This window comes from Punica granatum, chromosome 5 (genome assembly GCF_007655135.1).
Source record: "Punica granatum isolate Tunisia-2019 chromosome 5, ASM765513v2, whole genome shotgun sequence".
In the NCBI taxonomy this organism is placed as follows: domain Eukaryota; kingdom Viridiplantae; phylum Streptophyta; class Magnoliopsida; order Myrtales; family Lythraceae; genus Punica; species Punica granatum.
The window spans coordinates 31,296,681-31,313,919 of NC_045131.1; the positions used below are offsets into that span (position 1 = coordinate 31,296,681).

The 17,239-nt window shown below is 39.0% G+C and overlaps 2 protein-coding genes across 2 annotated transcripts; one reads left to right on the forward strand and one right to left on the reverse strand.

Annotated features, from left to right (window-relative positions):
- The first annotated feature begins 297 nt into the window (after window positions 1-297).
- LOC116207634 (ycf3-interacting protein 1, chloroplastic) lies at window positions 298-5,537 on the forward strand. Its single transcript, XM_031540670.1, has 6 exons — window positions 298-748; window positions 868-912; window positions 1,016-1,129; window positions 2,092-2,172; window positions 3,986-4,150; window positions 5,303-5,537. The coding sequence occupies exons 1-6, from the start codon at window positions 428-430 to the stop codon at window positions 5,390-5,392; spliced, it is 816 nt and encodes a 271-aa protein (XP_031396530.1). The 5' UTR covers window positions 298-427; the 3' UTR covers window positions 5,393-5,537.
- On the reverse strand, window positions 5,515-10,519 carry LOC116207633 (LRR receptor-like serine/threonine-protein kinase GSO1). The gene is made up of 3 exons (XM_031540669.1): window positions 10,085-10,519; window positions 6,277-9,783; window positions 5,515-6,166 (listed from the first exon to the last, which is right to left on the reverse strand). The coding sequence occupies exons 1-3, from the start codon at window positions 10,164-10,166 to the stop codon at window positions 5,802-5,804; spliced, it is 3,954 nt and encodes a 1,317-aa protein (XP_031396529.1). The 5' UTR covers window positions 10,167-10,519; the 3' UTR covers window positions 5,515-5,801.
- Between the last annotated feature and the right edge of the window lie 6,720 nt (window positions 10,520-17,239).

A 17,239-nucleotide genomic window follows, 5' to 3' on the forward strand; every position in this document is an offset into this window, starting at 1 on the left:
TATATATGGATGTAAAAGCGATAGATAATTTATTATTAAAAATTAGTTATAATAATTGTTACAAGAAAAATATAAATGAGAATTTATTATTAAATGAGAGAAAAATAAAAAAGTAATAATTATATTATTAAATGGGAGAAAAATAGAGTAGAGTTAAATTAATATTTTCGTGCCAAATACCCAGCAAGATTTTAGGAAGCAGGCGTACATGATAGTCACTGTATGGTAGCTTGGTAAATAGCAAGTGAGGAGCGGACGGCTGTAAAAGCTACGAGAGGGACTCAGGGAGGGAGGGGGAGAGAGAGAGGGAGAGAGCAGTATTTTTAATTTTATTTATTTATTTTGTTTTTGTGGGAGAGCAGAAATAGAAAGGAAGAGGAGAGAACGGATATGATATTTTATTGATGGTGAAGTAGGTAGAGATTAGATGACGACGTTAATGATGAAGGCGCAACCATTTCTTCAGCTTCAATTGGATTCTCCCGGCGCTCTTCTTCCTCAATCGCTCCCCGTCGGCGTCGTCCACTTCAACCGTCAATGGCGACGTGTCTCGCCACCCGTTTCGTCTCAGCACAGCAGTTGCAGAATGACTCTCACCGAACCCCACCGCCGGAACCGGAAGAGTGTCGGAGTCTCCTCTGCGGGCCAAGAGAAGACTGAATTACGCACTTCCACCGATCCAGTACAAGCGCAGGATGATGAGACGGCCGACCCCGAGGACATCGATTACGTCCGCCAAATCCAAAGAGTTGGTCTTTCTGTCACTTCTTTCTGGTCTCTATTAAATTATTATGGTTTCCTGCCGCCGTCAGCTAACAGCTCTCCCGATTTTCCCTCCTTGACTTGACGACTGCTTGCTGCTGGTAGGCGTTGGAGCTTCTCAAGAAAAACAGAGATATGCTCTTCAGCGAGGTGATTTCTCTGTTCCTCAGCTTTCCCTTCCCTTCCCTTCCCTTGTGCTATTTATTGTCCTGTACTGGCTGAGTATTCATTAGGCATTTTCCCGATTCTCCAGGTTAGATTGACTATCCTGATCGAGGACCCAAGGGAAGTTGAACGCAGGAGACTCCTTGGAATTGAAGATCCCGATGCCCCAACCAGGGAGGATTTAGTTGCTGCCCTCGATCAAGTAGTGTCCCTCTCCCTCTCTCTCTTTTTCTCTTCAGTAGCTAGCTTTTCCCTCGATCATAGTTTTACGCCTCATTCTGCACCTATGAGTTACATCAAGAGAATTTGGGATTCCAGTCCTTAGCAGTTTACGGTTTGTTCTCATCTTATCTGGTCAAAAATTGATGATTCATGTATCCGGTTTCTATAACCTTTCATTGCTGCATTATGGATTTTCCTTGTTTCTTTGTCGGTTTTCCAGTAGAATAGAAGTTGCATTACAGCAGTAATTGCAAATCATGTTCTCAAAGCACTGGACCATTGGCTTTGTCAACATTCATAGATACAAAGAAACTAGTAGAAAGATGTTACTGATCGCTCAGTTGTGTACTAAAGCCTTCAGAGGAGCTACGAGCCTGTAAAATACCTCCCAGCTTTACTTCCATGGTTCTTGATGCTGATAAGTTCATTATTGTTGAATTGGCAATTCTATTTGTGTATGTTCTGAAAAGTCGTGATGCACTGCCTTAACTTTATGGTACAGATATATCTTAAATCTGAAAAAATTAAATGTAATTGAAAATTAAAATTTTATGTTTCTCCGTATCACTAAATGTCATCATGTTGGAGACAATATTTACCCTTTCTCTTATATATACTACTTATTTAATATTTACAGAAATAAAGGAACATTGGGAAGTTTCTGAAAATTCTGCTGGGTGGTCTATCATCTTGATGCTATTATATCGGCCTTACCAAGTTGCTACTTACATAAAGTACATGTGTATTTATACATGTAAATATTTGGAGTTGATAAGAAAACCATAGGTTGGACATCGGCCTGAACTATTTGTATATTTAGGTTACTCCTTGTTTTGTTAGAGCTGACTGTGAATTCAGTGTTCCATATCTTTCTGATATAACTCATTGGTAAAGAAGCAAAGCTATCCGCTGACTCATTATTGATTGAAAATTCTTGACTAGGTCAATGAAGGAAAAGTGCCAGACAATCGCCTCGCTTTGCGAGTGCTGGCTGAGGAAATGTCCCAATGGCCCAATTTGGAGGTAAAATGTATATCTATCTTTTTCATTCGTTGTGAATGGATGTTGGAATAGAGTGAGGTGCATTCTGTGGGCATAGACCTGCCACTCCTTTGCCTTGATCTGAACTCTTTTCATTTGCTATATAACATTATCTTGCACCAAACTTAGGTTATGTTTGTGTGGACTTAATTTTAAGTGTTGAAAATTAAGTGCTGAAATTTTAAGAATTTAATCAAATAAGTGCTTAATTGATTAAGTAAAAATTGTTTGATAAAGTTAAGTTTTGAAAGTCTAGAGTTTTTGGTGCAGTACTCACATGCCAACCCACTATTTTCTTTCTTTTCACTTTTGACCCCTATCTTTACTATATTTTATTTTTATCATTTCTCAAAATAATAAAAATCGAAAATTTTTTTTAAAAAAAAAGAGGAGAAAGCAGATCGGGATTTGGGGAAGGAGGTGGTGGTAGCCGTCGATTCCTCGCCCCCCACTCTCTCTCTTCGAAGAAGAAGAGAGGGAGAAGATCCGGGGAAAATTCCCGGCGTCGGTGGCCCAATCACCGGGATTCAAGGACCCGGGGGGGGGAGGGCTCGGTCTCCTCCTCCTGCTCTCTTTCGGGTCTGCCACTAAGCAGTGGACTGTTTGCAAACTTGAAAATGTTTAGGGGCACTGCTGCAATGAATAGACAATAGCCATCCAGCTGAGCGAATTAGCTCAAAATGACTGAATGATTAAGTATTCATTTACTTAATCATTAAGCACTTTTTTGACTGAATCATTAAGTTAAGTAATTTTTTTTTGGTGTTATCAAACAAGCTAAACTCAATTAAAAGCTGAATGATTATGTTCAGCACTTAATTTGAGTTATCAAACACACTCTTAGTGACTCTGTCTTTGTATAGAGCATCTTTATGTTTACTAGTAAGTTCTTAATAATGGAAGACGCATTAGGAAACTGTACTGTTTACTTGTTGTATCAAACTACTTTTAAGTGCTTTTGTTTGTTTTGTAGATTAAGCAACCTATGTGATACCTTTGCCTTTGGCATCTTACGAGTGAAGTTAAAATTGAGGTCACAATAATGCTCTGTTGCTAGTGTGTACGAGTACTCAACAACACTAGGGGGCAATATGTATAAATTACACACCAAAAAGCCCGAGTATTCACCTTTATCTTAGATTTAACCCCACTTTCAGGTTGTCTCATAAAAACTCCCAGATTTTCGATTTTGTCTCGGATATAGCCTGTCGTGAGTCGGCTGTAACATTTTCCTTATCTTTGCTTATGTGGAGCTGATGTGGTCGACATTCATGTAAAGCTCCATTAGTCTCCTCCACATAAGCAAAAGGTAATGGGGCAACTTGCAAGTGAGGCTAAATCTGAGAAAAATTGAAAGTGAGGCTAAATCTGAGAAAAAAAGTCAAATGTTGCGCTTTTTGATGTAATTTACTCGGAAAATTATCATCCACTGCATCTTTTTTTGTGCAATTTTTTTTTAGTAGTTTATCTTCACTGATATGGTGCTTTTTTTTTTAGTTCATCAATTACCTCTCTTTGATTCATATGGTGCATTTTTCTTTTTCTATTGGTTCATCATCACTGATATGGCACTAGTGCTTGGCCATCACCACATTGCACTATTCTTTTTTAATGGATGGATGAATCTTTGCAATATCTTGCCTATCAACTAGAGTCAGAGACTTCTTTTTTTCATGAACTATTGTAAATATTAAAGAGCGAAATTGAAAGTTGTGAAATCATTCCGCTTTGCAATTCATATTTGGTTCTTCATATGAAAAAAAATTGTTTTTAAATGTTGCCCCTGTTTAACTAGGTTGAGGCGCCAAAGAAAAAGCCAAGCAAATCTCTCTATGCAAAAGCTACAGACACTGGTGTTGACCCTAAGGTGGCTGCAAAGAGGCTGAATATCGATTGGGACTCAGCTGCTGAAATTGATGATTCTGATGCAAATGACGAGGCAGAAGTGCCTCCAGCTGTGGTTGGTTTCTGACTTGCTGCTTTAAACTTCTTAAGCTATTACTCTGAAGCATGTTTATGGGTTGTTTTGAGATATCTTAGTTGCTTTGATACTCCATATCTTTCGGTATGTGGTTGTCGATTGGTATCTTTGTCGGAATACTTGAATATGGATGATATTGGTGGCAAAGAGTTATCTGGATCTGGATTCTGGAACCCGACTTAACAAAGAATTGGAGAACATTCACTGTTTTCGTAGGGCCTTTGACTTCTGATTGATTTATTGACGTATAATGAGCACGTCAAAAAGCTGATTCAGTTTAGATTATGTCTTATCATCAAGTGATCATTTGTACCATATAGACATCCATATAGTCTGTATCTCGTAAGCTTTGCCTCCTAACAATTCTCCAGACTCTCTGTTGGAAGACCTTGCACAGGCATGGTCTGATTTATATCTAGTTTTGTAGTATTTGAATTTCTTACGTTCTCAAGTAGGGAGGTCCTAGGAGGTGGTTTTATAGAAGAATAAAAGCAATATATGTCACTTGGATTACTAAAAGTTTCCTTCCAGTCTTTTGCTTTATGTGCAGATTAGAACATCTTTGCTGCTCTTTCATGGATGATATAGCCTGAATCTTCAATAGTCTGTCTCTTGTAGAAGTATAACCCACTAGGAAGAGGGAAGATTTATAATGTGCATAATCATATAGTGGCTGTCCATGTCTATAGGTTAACTGAGTTGGAAGGTGTACCCGTGCTCTGTGCTTTTGGAGCATCTTTAGTTAAATTTCATTTTCTGTTCTGCCATTGATATACATGTTCTGAGGTGGCAGAAGTTAACCTTATCTGATCAGATCATCATAATTCTTTTTAACATCTGTGCATTTAGCTGTCCAGATTATTCAATGCAGAAATTAAAATTTGTACGTACAGCTGTTATGTATGCATTAAGGGAATTCTTGTTCTCGGTAGACGGTGGTCTTGCCTGTCATTATACCATTTTATCAGTGGGAGACTTAGCCAGCCATGGGGTGGCTGCTTGAATCTGTTATGGAACTCCAAACGCAAATTGCACATCTGAATTTATCATGTACAAACTTGACGGCGTTGACCTGTTGATCTTGAGAATTCTGTAGTTGACGGATCAAGCTTTCTTCACTAATCATCGCAGGGCTATGGAGCGCTGTATCTGGTGACAGCTTTTCCAATCATCATTGGTGTTTCCGTCGTGTTGATCTTGTTCTATAATTCTCTCCAGTAGAAACTAGCCGTTGATCATTAAAGCCTTTGTATTATTAGTATCTCTTTTGTAGATAAATATGCAGACTGAAGAGTACAGACGATTTGTAACATTTCTTCTTCTGTAAATGAAATACAATAACCTTAAAAGAAATTTTGACCAGGAAGAGGCCATGTTGTAATGAATATTTAGGTGTCAATTGCATGAGAAAAAAACAAAAATAAAAATCCGCACGATCTAAGGTCTGTTGATCTTTCTTTGACTTGGACACGGGGACTCGGTTACAGACAGATTGGCATTTACAGGATGCTACGCACCCACTACCGTATGATTACGTGATGAATTTCTTAACCAGCCAGAGCAATGAGAATTTGTTGGGTGGTCGAGTCCTCAAAGAAGAGAACCCCAGGGAGCAAGGAACAGATTCTAGTCAGTGCTTGGTCTTCTTGAGCCCTGTCATCGTCCTGTTGTTGAATATGTGGTAGAGGAGATCGCATGCTTGTCGGGATGAAGGCCTCTCTTGGGGTGCGGTTCTTGTGCACTGCAGGGCAATTTCAAGGACTTGAAATGCTGCGCTTTCTTCACCAGGTAACAGCGGCTGCAGTATTGGGTCGATCAACTCCTCTCTCCCACTGCCACCATCGCCTTGCATATGGTTCTCCACCCATCTCACCATGTCCATCTCTACCCCAAAGGCTGCATCTGTCGGCATTTTCCCGCTCACTAGCTCCATCAGTACTATCCCCATACTGTAAATATCACTCTTCTCCGTTGCCTTCATAGAGTATGCGTACTCTGTGATTGTCAACCAATGTATAAATCATTCACCATTTGAAAGTGATCCAGAAAAGAGAGAGAAAATCATGAGAATAAATTGAAAGACTGGTAAGAAAGAAATACTATACCTGGTGCAATGTAACCGTAGGATCCTGCAAACCATGTATTTGACTCGGTATCCAAAGAGTCGTAATTCTCAGTCAGAGCTTTTGCGAGCCCAAAATCACCCAAGTGTGCCTCCATGTTGGAATCGAGCAACAGGTTGCTTGACTTGATGTCCCTGTGAATGATGGTGGGTGCACAGTCGTGGTGCAGGTACTCCACGCCTTGAGCTAGCCCCACTGCTATCCTCAGCCTCGTGTCCCAATCGAGACCCTGCTTCCCCTTCCCGGTCATTCCGGGCTGGTGCAGCCAGTCCCACACACTGCCATTCTGCATGTACTCGTATATCAGCAGGCTTGAACCAGTTGCTCGGTTGCTGCAGTAGCCCACCAGCTTCACCAGATGCCTGTGCCGTATCCTCCCCAGAGTCCTGACCTCCCTCGTGAAGCTCTTGCTCAGCACTGCATCCTTCCACATTATGCTCTTAACAGCCAATGTTTCTCCCGTGGTCAGCTCTGCTCTGTACACTTTCCCTGACCCCCCTGAGCCGATGAGGAACTCGTCGCTCAGATTTTTTGTGGCCTCCATGATATCTTCCCACTTGAAGTCCCGATTTGCTGCGCCATGTTGGAAGAGCAATCTCCGCTGTGCTTGGGAAGAGCTGCTGGAATAAGAGAACTTCTTTACTTCCTTGGATGATCTGTCGAAAGCAGCAAGTCTTCGGCGGTGCTTCAAAACGAGAGCAACTCCCAGAGCCAGAAGGGCAATGGCAGCAAGTGTGGAGATTGCCGTGACTATGATCACTGAAGATTCACTCAGTCCTCCTGACCGCTGCTTGTGCATGTTGCAGCGGTTGAGAAGAGGGCTTCCACAGAGTTGCCCGTTTCCCTGAAAAGCATCTGCTGGCCATCGCAAGAATTGCTTTCCCAGTTTGCCTTGGAGCTTGTTGTGGGAGAGGTCAAGCTTACCCAAGCTGCTCATCTCGCCAATTTCAGAAGGGACTTCCCCAGAAAGCTGATTATGTGATAGGTCAAGCGCCTCGAGTTTCGAAAGAGAGGCTATTGACGGTGGTATTTGACCTGTGAGGTTGTTGTGGCTCAAATCCAGAATGCTCTGCAAATTCTGAAGCTGCCCGAGTTCAAAGGGCAGTTCACCCGTGAAGAAATTCTCTGCAAGCTGAAGCTCATAGAGCTTGCTTAGCTTCCCAATCTCTGCAGGAATGGGCCCAGAGAACTGGTTCTTGTTGAGGTTGAGGACATTAAGGGCGGCCAGTTCGCTGATTCTGGATGGAACCATCCCATTGAGAAAATTTCCATCAAGAGAAAGCACTAGGAGTTTTGAACAGCTGAATATCTGCTGTGGGAGAGATCCGTTGAATCGGTTGTTGGAGAGCTTGAGTTCACCCAGCTGCGGCAAACTCCCAACCCACGACGGGATTGGTCCAGAGAAAAGGTTGTTGTTGAGATCAATGTGGGTCAAATCCTTGCATAGTGAAAGCACAGCTGGAAGAGTTCCTGTGAGGGAATTGCCAGATAGATCGAGGAGTGACAGCTTACGGATTTTCCCCAAGGTCCACGGGATTCCCCCAGTGAAGTGGTTGTTCCCGAGCCTCAGCCTTTCAAGGGCCGGTGAATTTCCTAGCTGGGAAGGAATTTCACCGTCGAACTCATTGTCCGTGACATCGAAAGACAGAAAGGAGTGGGAGCTACAAAGAGCAGCTACGCTACCGTTTAGTTTGTTCTTGGAGAGATTCACCCGGGTCAGGTTCCTCAAGTTGGCCAGCGTATCAGGAAGCTTACCTCCAAGGGAATTGTTGTAAAGCATGAGCTGCTCCAATGCCTGAAGATTCCCCAAGGATGCAGCTATTCCACCAGAGAGACCGTTGTCTGCCAAGTCGAGGATGGTCAGTTGACGGCAGTCACCTAAACTGGCGGGAATTTCGCCGACAAGCTCGTTCTGCCTCAGATGCAGAAGATTCAACTGCTTTAGGCTTCCCATGGTGACGGGTATCTTCCCAAAGAAATGATTCCCGAAAAGATCTACCATCTGCAAGCTTGTGCAATTGCCGATCTCCGCTGGGATCTCCCCGCTTAAGTGATTCTCATAGAGATATAGAATTTCAAGCTGATTCAGCATGCCAATCTCACGAGGCAGATTGCCAACTAAGCCATTGTGATACAAGGCGAGCGCCTGGAGGTTGCTGAGGTTTCCAATGGATGGAGAAATTGGACCCACCAAGGTGTTGTTGTGTAGGAAAAGGTCCGTCAAATTGGCCAGCTCGTACACTTCGTCCGGGATTGGACCACTGAGTGTGTTGTTTGACAAATCTAGCTGCTTCAGAGCACGGCAGTTCCTCAGTTCAGCCGGGATCTTTCCGGAGATTTGCATCTGTGCAAGCATAAGGTGCTCGAGATTCGTGGTGTTCAAAAATAGAGTGGAAGGAATGACACCGGAGATATTGTTGTTTGAGAGCACCAGGTAGACCAGCTGACCCATGTTGCCAAGCTCCTCGGGGATGCCGCCGGTGAGTGCATTCATTGACAGGTCCAGGTTCTGAAGGTTGGACAAGTAGGACAGGGAACTGGGGATAGGGCCCTGGAGAAGATTCCCCATAAGGTTCAAGTAGACGAGTTCAGTCAGCCCGCCCAGCTGGCTAGGAATATGGCCCGACAGGCTGTTGTTGGCAAGGTTGAGAAGCTGAAGATTCTTGAGAAGACCCAACTCTGACGGGATCGATCCGTTGAGGCCGTTGAGCGCAACAGTGAACATGGTGAGGCTGGAGCAGTTGCCCAGCTGGGATGGGATGGGACCCTGGAGTTGATTCTGCTGCAGGATCAAGTTCTCGAGCCGAGAGAGCCGACCGAGCTCTGGGGGTATCGGGCCAGAGAGGCTGCAGGAGGCGAGGCCGAGAGTCGCGAGTTTGGAGAGATTGGCGAGGGAGGGAGGGATGGGACCAGTGAGGCCATTGTCACCGATGCGGAGGATGCGGAGGGCGGAGAGGGAGCCGAGTTGAGGAGGGATGGGACCAGTTAGTTGGTTAGAGAAAAGGAGCAGAGATTCCAAAGAGGAAAGGTTAGAGAGGTTAGGTGGGATGGGGCCAGTGAGGCTGTTGGAGGACAGGTCAAGGTGGAGCAGGTTCCCCAAGCGGCCAAGGGAGGGAGATATTGTACCGGTGAGGGATGAGTCGGAAAGGTTGAGGCCCACCACGACAGCCAGTGGCGATGATGATGACGAGGAGGAGGAGGAGGAGTTCATTGGCTGACAGGAAATGCCATTCCAAGTGCAGAAGTTTGGGTTGTTCAGGGACCAATCGAGCAGTGCTGCTGCTCCTTCTCCTACGTCTCCCCCTGCTGTTGCAGTGAGGGATTGTTTCACTTCCAGAAGAATACTCAGCGTTGTTGTGGTAACATCAGCATCAACTTGTTGGGCTTTGCATGATGAAGATGAGAAAGAACTCATCACCGTTAAGATTAGTAGCGGGAGTAGTAGCAGAAAAGGCGAAACTCGGAGAGTCCCTGACACGGCCATTAATCCTGTGACCATCAAGTAATTATAAACGGTTATTTATTAATCTTCTTTGATCACGAGCTCCCAACCCCAGCTAGCAACTAGCAAGTTCTTCAGGCAAAGCCCAGAATAAACAAAAAGAGGAACCCCAAAAAAAAAAAAAAGAGGAAAAAAAAAGAGGTTCTCACGATAGAATATATAGATATATATGTGTTCTTTATAAGTAGCCAAGTGAAGTGAAGTAAATTATGCCATGACACCATGCATGTATCATATGACACATAATTCCTGGGCTTGGCTGGAGAATTCAGGGAAGGAATAAGAAACCTGCTGTGATGCCTGTTTTCCTCTTTGTTGCCGCCCGGCCTCCTCGTCGTCCTCGGTTGGCAACTCGTCCTCTGCGGCTCATCAGCTATATATGTTTGTAACAATCACACACACAACTGTGTGCTGCTATTAAATCCTCTGCCTGCCCGCTTCCCTGCAATTCATTAATATCCACCGAACAACGGTGCCATTGAGAGATGGAGAGAGAGAGACACACACACACACTGTGAGCTTCTCAAGGCATGCAATCGCAGAGCAGAGGGAAGAAGAAGATGCACGAAGAAGGTCAAAGTTGGTCAGACGGACAGTTCATCAGGAACAAGAGAAAGAATTAAATGCTCTGAAATATAGAATAGAATATTACCAACTATATATATATATATATATATGAGTCGTGCGTGTGTGTGAGAGAGAGCAGAGAGAGAGAGAGAGATTACATGGGCAACAACATGCATGGTCAGGGCCGCCCAGCTTATTATGACTTGGTTTGGGAGTGTTGTTACTGAAAGAGAAGTCTGAAATATAATTACTGATTCTCAAAAGTTATTGAATATTTCACACGCTATTTCCTAAATCTGTTGAAACTGAAAAGAAAAATATTTTTGCAATTTTTGAAGATCATTAAAATGACTTATAAGTGCATTATATATTAGAAAACAACCTGAATATGTCACTAGTGAAATATATTAAAAATTGAAAAGTTGAAATCCCAATTCAAATTGCGTTCAATAATATATATACAAAAATTTCTTTGATGATGATGATGATATTAATACTACTACTATTATTATTATTATAAAATTTGGTTGCCAAAAAGATATAACATTGGAAATTATTTCTGTAGTTTATGATGAAAAACTATATCGCAGTATGCTAATACAATAATATTTTAATAGTGTCCAAAAAATAACATTATAATAATGAAACTATCAGATTGAGATGTGCGGTCAAAACAACAGATTTCTCAAGCTATTCCTTTCTTGCTTATGAACTTCCATGTTTCCACCGCAAAAATAACAGAAGCGCCGTTACTAACGCCAGCTCCCAAACGCTGCTAATTGCAAAACGGCGGGTGAAAGAGTGATTATTCCACCGCAAACGCAGCCTATATATATATATGACTCATGAGCAGAATTAATGAAAGACTAATGAATTATTAAAACATGCACGGACGGATAATTTCATAGCCTTTCAGCTGCTTCAGATAAAACACAAAACAGAAGATAACTATATCTACCTTTCACTTCAGCCAAAATTAATTAAAGCAGAAGGAAAAGAACAGAAAAGGAATATATATATATATATATATATTCCTGAAAATTATTGTCACTTTTTTTTCCGGCGAGGTGAGGTGAGTTCAGTTGAGAGAGGCACATATATGTATGTATTATATTGTATGATATATGAGACCAGGTGACTGACTTGGCTATGGGGTAAGTCTGTTTTATAATTTGCTCCTTATAGTGCATTAGCTCAATGGAATTGGCTTATGATCAGAAAGTGAGTGGTTGAATTCCCATTTTCCAATTATCACACACGCACACACACACACATATATATTTGTATTCCCTACCCTACACACGTATTCTGTACTTTTGATATATATACAGTTTGGCCTTTACAAAGTCAAACGGAGTCCCCACATTTGTTTGTTGTCATAGCTCATGCATCTCGATAATAATATAAACTAACGTCCTCAAGCTCATATGAACGCATCACCAATAGTTATTATCTTGCATTAATCACCGATAGTATTAATCTTGTATATATATATATATATGCAATTTATATTAATTCCAGCAATAATTTCATTTTTTTTCCTTTTCTTTTGATAATTTCCATGGCTTGAATTGAGAACAACCATCTGTCTATACTGTTCAATCCGCTTTAATATATAGAATCAACTGATCAATTTGAGATGGATAAACATACAACATATTATGTGTATATATATTGGATATATAGTAGAGATAAAAGACTTGTACAACACTTCAATTATTCTTATTAGGTTTAGCAATATGCTACCAAATCCATATTTCGTCCACTTCCCGATGCTTATTATTAATATTTTTTTGTTGAAAGTTCCTGTTGCTTAATTATCCCAACTCTCTCTCTCTCTCTCTCTCTCTCTCTCTTCAATTAATAATTTTTTTGACCCCTCTTCTTTAGTTCTTTTACAATACTCTTTAGAAGAAACGTATAATTCCATTTTACTGAATTTTTGAAGGAAAATATACATATTCCATTTTACTAATTTTTCGTAGTAAAATAGACATACTAGCTGCTGTACTGTAATATGCAAGGGACATGTTTGGATCCGAACCTCAATTATATATCTCTTTTTCATGTTGCTGAGAAAGCATTACATTTGATCAACACACACACATACATTGACACATCATGAGACCTTGAGTTAATTTGATTTTCAATTTATGGCTCTTATTTCCTGTATAATCTTATCCAGGCTGTTCACGAACCTTCACGACTGTTGAAGGTTATCTCTATATGTCTTGGACACAGAGCTAAATAGCGAAAGACCATGTAAGTTTTGCACATTAATTTTTATATATGTGGTTTCACTTTCTCAACACATAAATGTGTTGGGGAAGATTGTAAACAGAAAAGTTGCGGGGAGATGGGTGGAAGGTACGAAATTTATAACCATGAAATTACGCTTAAACTTGTAACTATGAATTACAATAGAATACTAAAATGTAACTAAAGGAGGGTAAAGGAGGTGTCAAAGCATAGGAAAAAAAATGCATATTATGTCATTCACCCTAAAAAATGCATATTATATTGTCCCAAATTAGATGTAGTAACTTAATGGTATTGTCGGCAGCCTCCTATGGCAAAAACCAAAAGTTCGGAGAAAATAAAGAATCTATCCCCAGAAAAAAAGAAAAAAAGAAAAGAACACACATACGCAAAAAAAAAATGCATAGAAGCACCTGAACAACTTCAAACTGAAATTGCTAGAACCAAAAAACATCCAAAATATATCACTATAGAGATGAAAGTGGAGAAAATTCTTATAATAATTCTGGAGTTGATGCAGACGTAACAGAGAAATTGACTAATCTTAAAGAGATATCATAGTTAATTATATGTATATATATACAAATACAGATGTTTGTAAATAAAATAAGAAGATTATGCAAGAAAATATGCTGACACAGTTATGGGCGCCCGCGGGCAAGAGATCCTTGAAGGGACAAAGAACATAAACTTTCCGATTTAGCGGGAGTTAAAGGCAGAAATTTCATAAAAAAATTAAGGATGATATATGAATTTTTTTTAAATATAATATCAGAATTTTAGAGGACCGACTGCCCTTCGGTTCATTCCAGTTCTGACTTATATATTTGGTAACTACTAGAAAAGTTTTCACAGTAAATTTGAGCAACTATTGAAACCTTTTATATATATATATATATATATATATATTCCAAATTAAAAATATGCATCGCATATTTCCCTCATATGTATATATATTAGGTGTATTATAAATACGAGGGTTTGGACCTCTTTTTTGTATGTGTTATATAGTCGCAGAATGGTATGAAGTGGACCTCCCATAAATAATCCATGCATGCATCTATCTGTCGACCTTTTCTTGGATATATATATATATAGATACATACCTATATACTTATCGAAGGCCTTAGTTGATTCTCTCCCCGTGACATTATTCTGTGTTCCATATTTTCTAGGCATTCACACTTGCAATGCAAATAATTGGTATAAAATATGTGTGAATATGGTGCTCACTGGTAGTCAGTTATGCAATCTTTCCCATACGAGGACAACTTTGATCTGAAAGTACATTTGTCCCCTACTACCTAATTAAAAGAGCAGTTTGAAATTTTTTTTGTTAGAGAACAGGTCAAGAAGATCGATGACTAGCCAAGGATGCACACAAATAATATAAATGATATGCATATATAGGTTAGGAAAACCTATACTTTTTTTCGGTTATAAATGAACTCAAAATCTAGTACAATGAAAGAGAGACAAACCTATTTCTTATGAATGCACATGTAAGCTATGTAGTTAATCAATTAACTAATTCTTTTGGCCCCATGCACAACACATCTATACACAATTATTGTTCATGAGTTCAGGAATAATGAGTCTTAGTGTAGTGGCACAAGGAATTAAGAAGTCATGGGTTTGATCATCACCAGTGGGACTTATATGCCCATTTTTTTTTACTTCATTTCATTTATCGTATTAGGCCTATGTACCTCCCTTATTACTGGAAAAAAATTATTGTTCATAATTACAAGTAATCTTGTAAAATATTTTAGATATATTGTAACACCCCGAATTTTAATTTTGGACAGTAAATGTATTGAGAGTATATTTTGAAATTTTAGAAATATTTACTGCTTTTTTTTTTACCGACTATGAAGTATACGTTTACTTTCAAGAATTTATGTTAATTAATTACGATGACTATTACTTATTTGGTTTAAGTAAAATTATGGACATTTTCTGCCCCATTGACTTTCATTACCGTTTTGTCTTAGTTACGGTGACTTACCGTGTCGTCTCTTAAACACTTTATATAATATATATGCAGTATATATTTTGTCTTCTATGCACAAATCTCTGGTTTTAAAACAATCCGTGAGAAAGAGAGACTTTGGTTAGAGAGAGATATGAGAGAAATACTGTGAGAGGTTAGCAGAGAGATTTGAGGTTCAAAGGTTTGCTATGTAAGTGATCGTGGCTTTTATTAATGTTTTCAAAATGAAAATTATTAAGGATAGTTCCAATTGTATATTGTAAATAAAATAGTTTCTGAAATCTATATTGGTTTATGGTTTATTATTTGCTAAGACCATGGATCATGTGTGGATATTGTAAAATAACCACTTGGGTCTACACGGACTTGAGCCCATCTGCAACCCAAAAGCTTAAGTTGATAGATTACTGGACCCAAGCCTCATATAAGCTTGTGGTTTCTTTCTCAATTTTTCGATGTGGGACAACATATCTCAACACCCGCCCTCACGTGGTAACGTGTGGTCCAACACGTGCCACGTGCCTTAAACACCCGCCCTTAACAACTGACCCGAGCCGGGCATCCTCTTCCATGCTCGGGCAAGGGGGGACAAATACCAAACTAGCCTCGAGCTCCACACTCGGGCCTAACTAGAGGTGCACCTTTAGCTATCTCGGAACTGGACCGGACCACTCTTGGGCCTGATTAACATGAGGCGCACTCTTGGCTACCTCGAAATCGAATCTGGCGTGGTGTGAGCCCACATGAGCGCGCGGAAGCATAACCCGCTCTGATACCATGTAAAATACCCACTTGGGCCTACACGGACTTGAGCCCATCTGCAACCCAAAAACTTAAGCTGATAGATTACTGGACCCAAGTCTCATATAAGCTTGTGGTTTCTTTCTCAATTTTTCGATGTGGGACAGCATATCTCAACAGATATTGTTGATTTTGTGTATATGATACGGTACAAACATTTGTGGAATTTGTTTGTGTATGATACATTTGGCTATGGTCTGGATTCCGCCAGTGGAGATATACGCTGAATTACATGATTAATGTTTGTGGACCTTCTCACGGGCTAAGGTGGGCATGGCCATTTGTATGTTTGTTTATGAATTTTGAATTTATGTTTCACGATCAAAATATATGTCTTATTATGAGATAAGTTATTTTACATGCATGATCCAACTAATATTAGTTATGGTTACTTACTAAGTTCTCCCCGAACTTACCCCTCAATTTCCTTTTAGATATTTTTTACAGGTCTAAAAGTTATTAGAGTGCACAGCGTAAGCAAAAATGGACTTTTAAGATTTTATTTGTTAATTGTATTTACAAATTATTATTAGAAAAATCATGTATTATTACATATTTGTATAATTTATGGATTTATGGATATGTATGAAAGTTTTAAGCCGTTTATAGTTCATCACATTTTAAAAAAAATATTCGGCACACGGAAATCGGGGCTTTACATACATATACACGTTAATTATTAATCGACTTTTCTTTGTCTCTTTCATTTTTGGAAGAAACCATATTATATATATGCATGCTATGTTGAAGATGCTTACTCCAAATAGATACGACAAAGATGATACACGTACACACACATATATATATAGAGTAAGAGTTATAGTTAATTATTGGGAGATTAACGCTCCTATAAGTTATTGACTGGAAGAGTAATTCCAAATTACATTCGCAAGTTCCTAACTATCGATGGACATCGCTCTACCCGGCCTATTGCTTTGAAGCTTGGACGTTAATGTTAGCATATAAAATAATATTTAAAATCTAATGTAATGTGAGAAAGGGTTATAAAGCAGTGGTACACGCCATTACATGATAATAATAAAAAATTAGATTTGATTATTCTCTTTAATGGGACTACTTATGTTATTTGTTTAATTTTTTATTTTCTTTTATTAAGCTCATGAATGTCCATTTATTTGTTGTCTGGCTTTTCTTTTTTTCCTTTTTTTTTATTCAACTTCCCTTATCCATACCTCTCTATCTATATATTATGTAAAACTAATTTGAAAATGTTTCTCATAATGGATTATTAATGGAACAAAAAAGTATTAAAATAATTTATTGAAATAAATATTTTAGATAACATAAGAAATATTAGAATGAACATTATAGTTAATCTAATTATAGTTATTGCCTAACGAAATGAGACCCTAAATATAGTTAATTTCAGAATTTCAAAATGGAAACAATAGTAATTGCTATGGGGAATTGGTGAAGATAAAAAAAATTAAAGACTTGCTGATGTTCCTTGGAAGCTTAAATATTCAATTAGGATATAAGAAACAATTAAAAGAATTTTTCTCTTATATATATAGAAAAACGACCTACACTTTACTGTAAATAGGTCATATCATATAAGATTAAAATAGTCAATTTATATTTAGATAATAATATTAACTACACTCATGATAAATATTGTTTATAATGTAATGAAAATTATTTTATAAAATTCACAAGAAAAACTTATTTTATAAATGATAGATTCATATTGATACAATAAATAAGTATTAAAATTATTATTAGAACAAGTCCTATAAGGAGCATATTAAATTTCAAATTAAAACATTGAAAATATTTGATTTTAATATTGCATAAAATTTCAG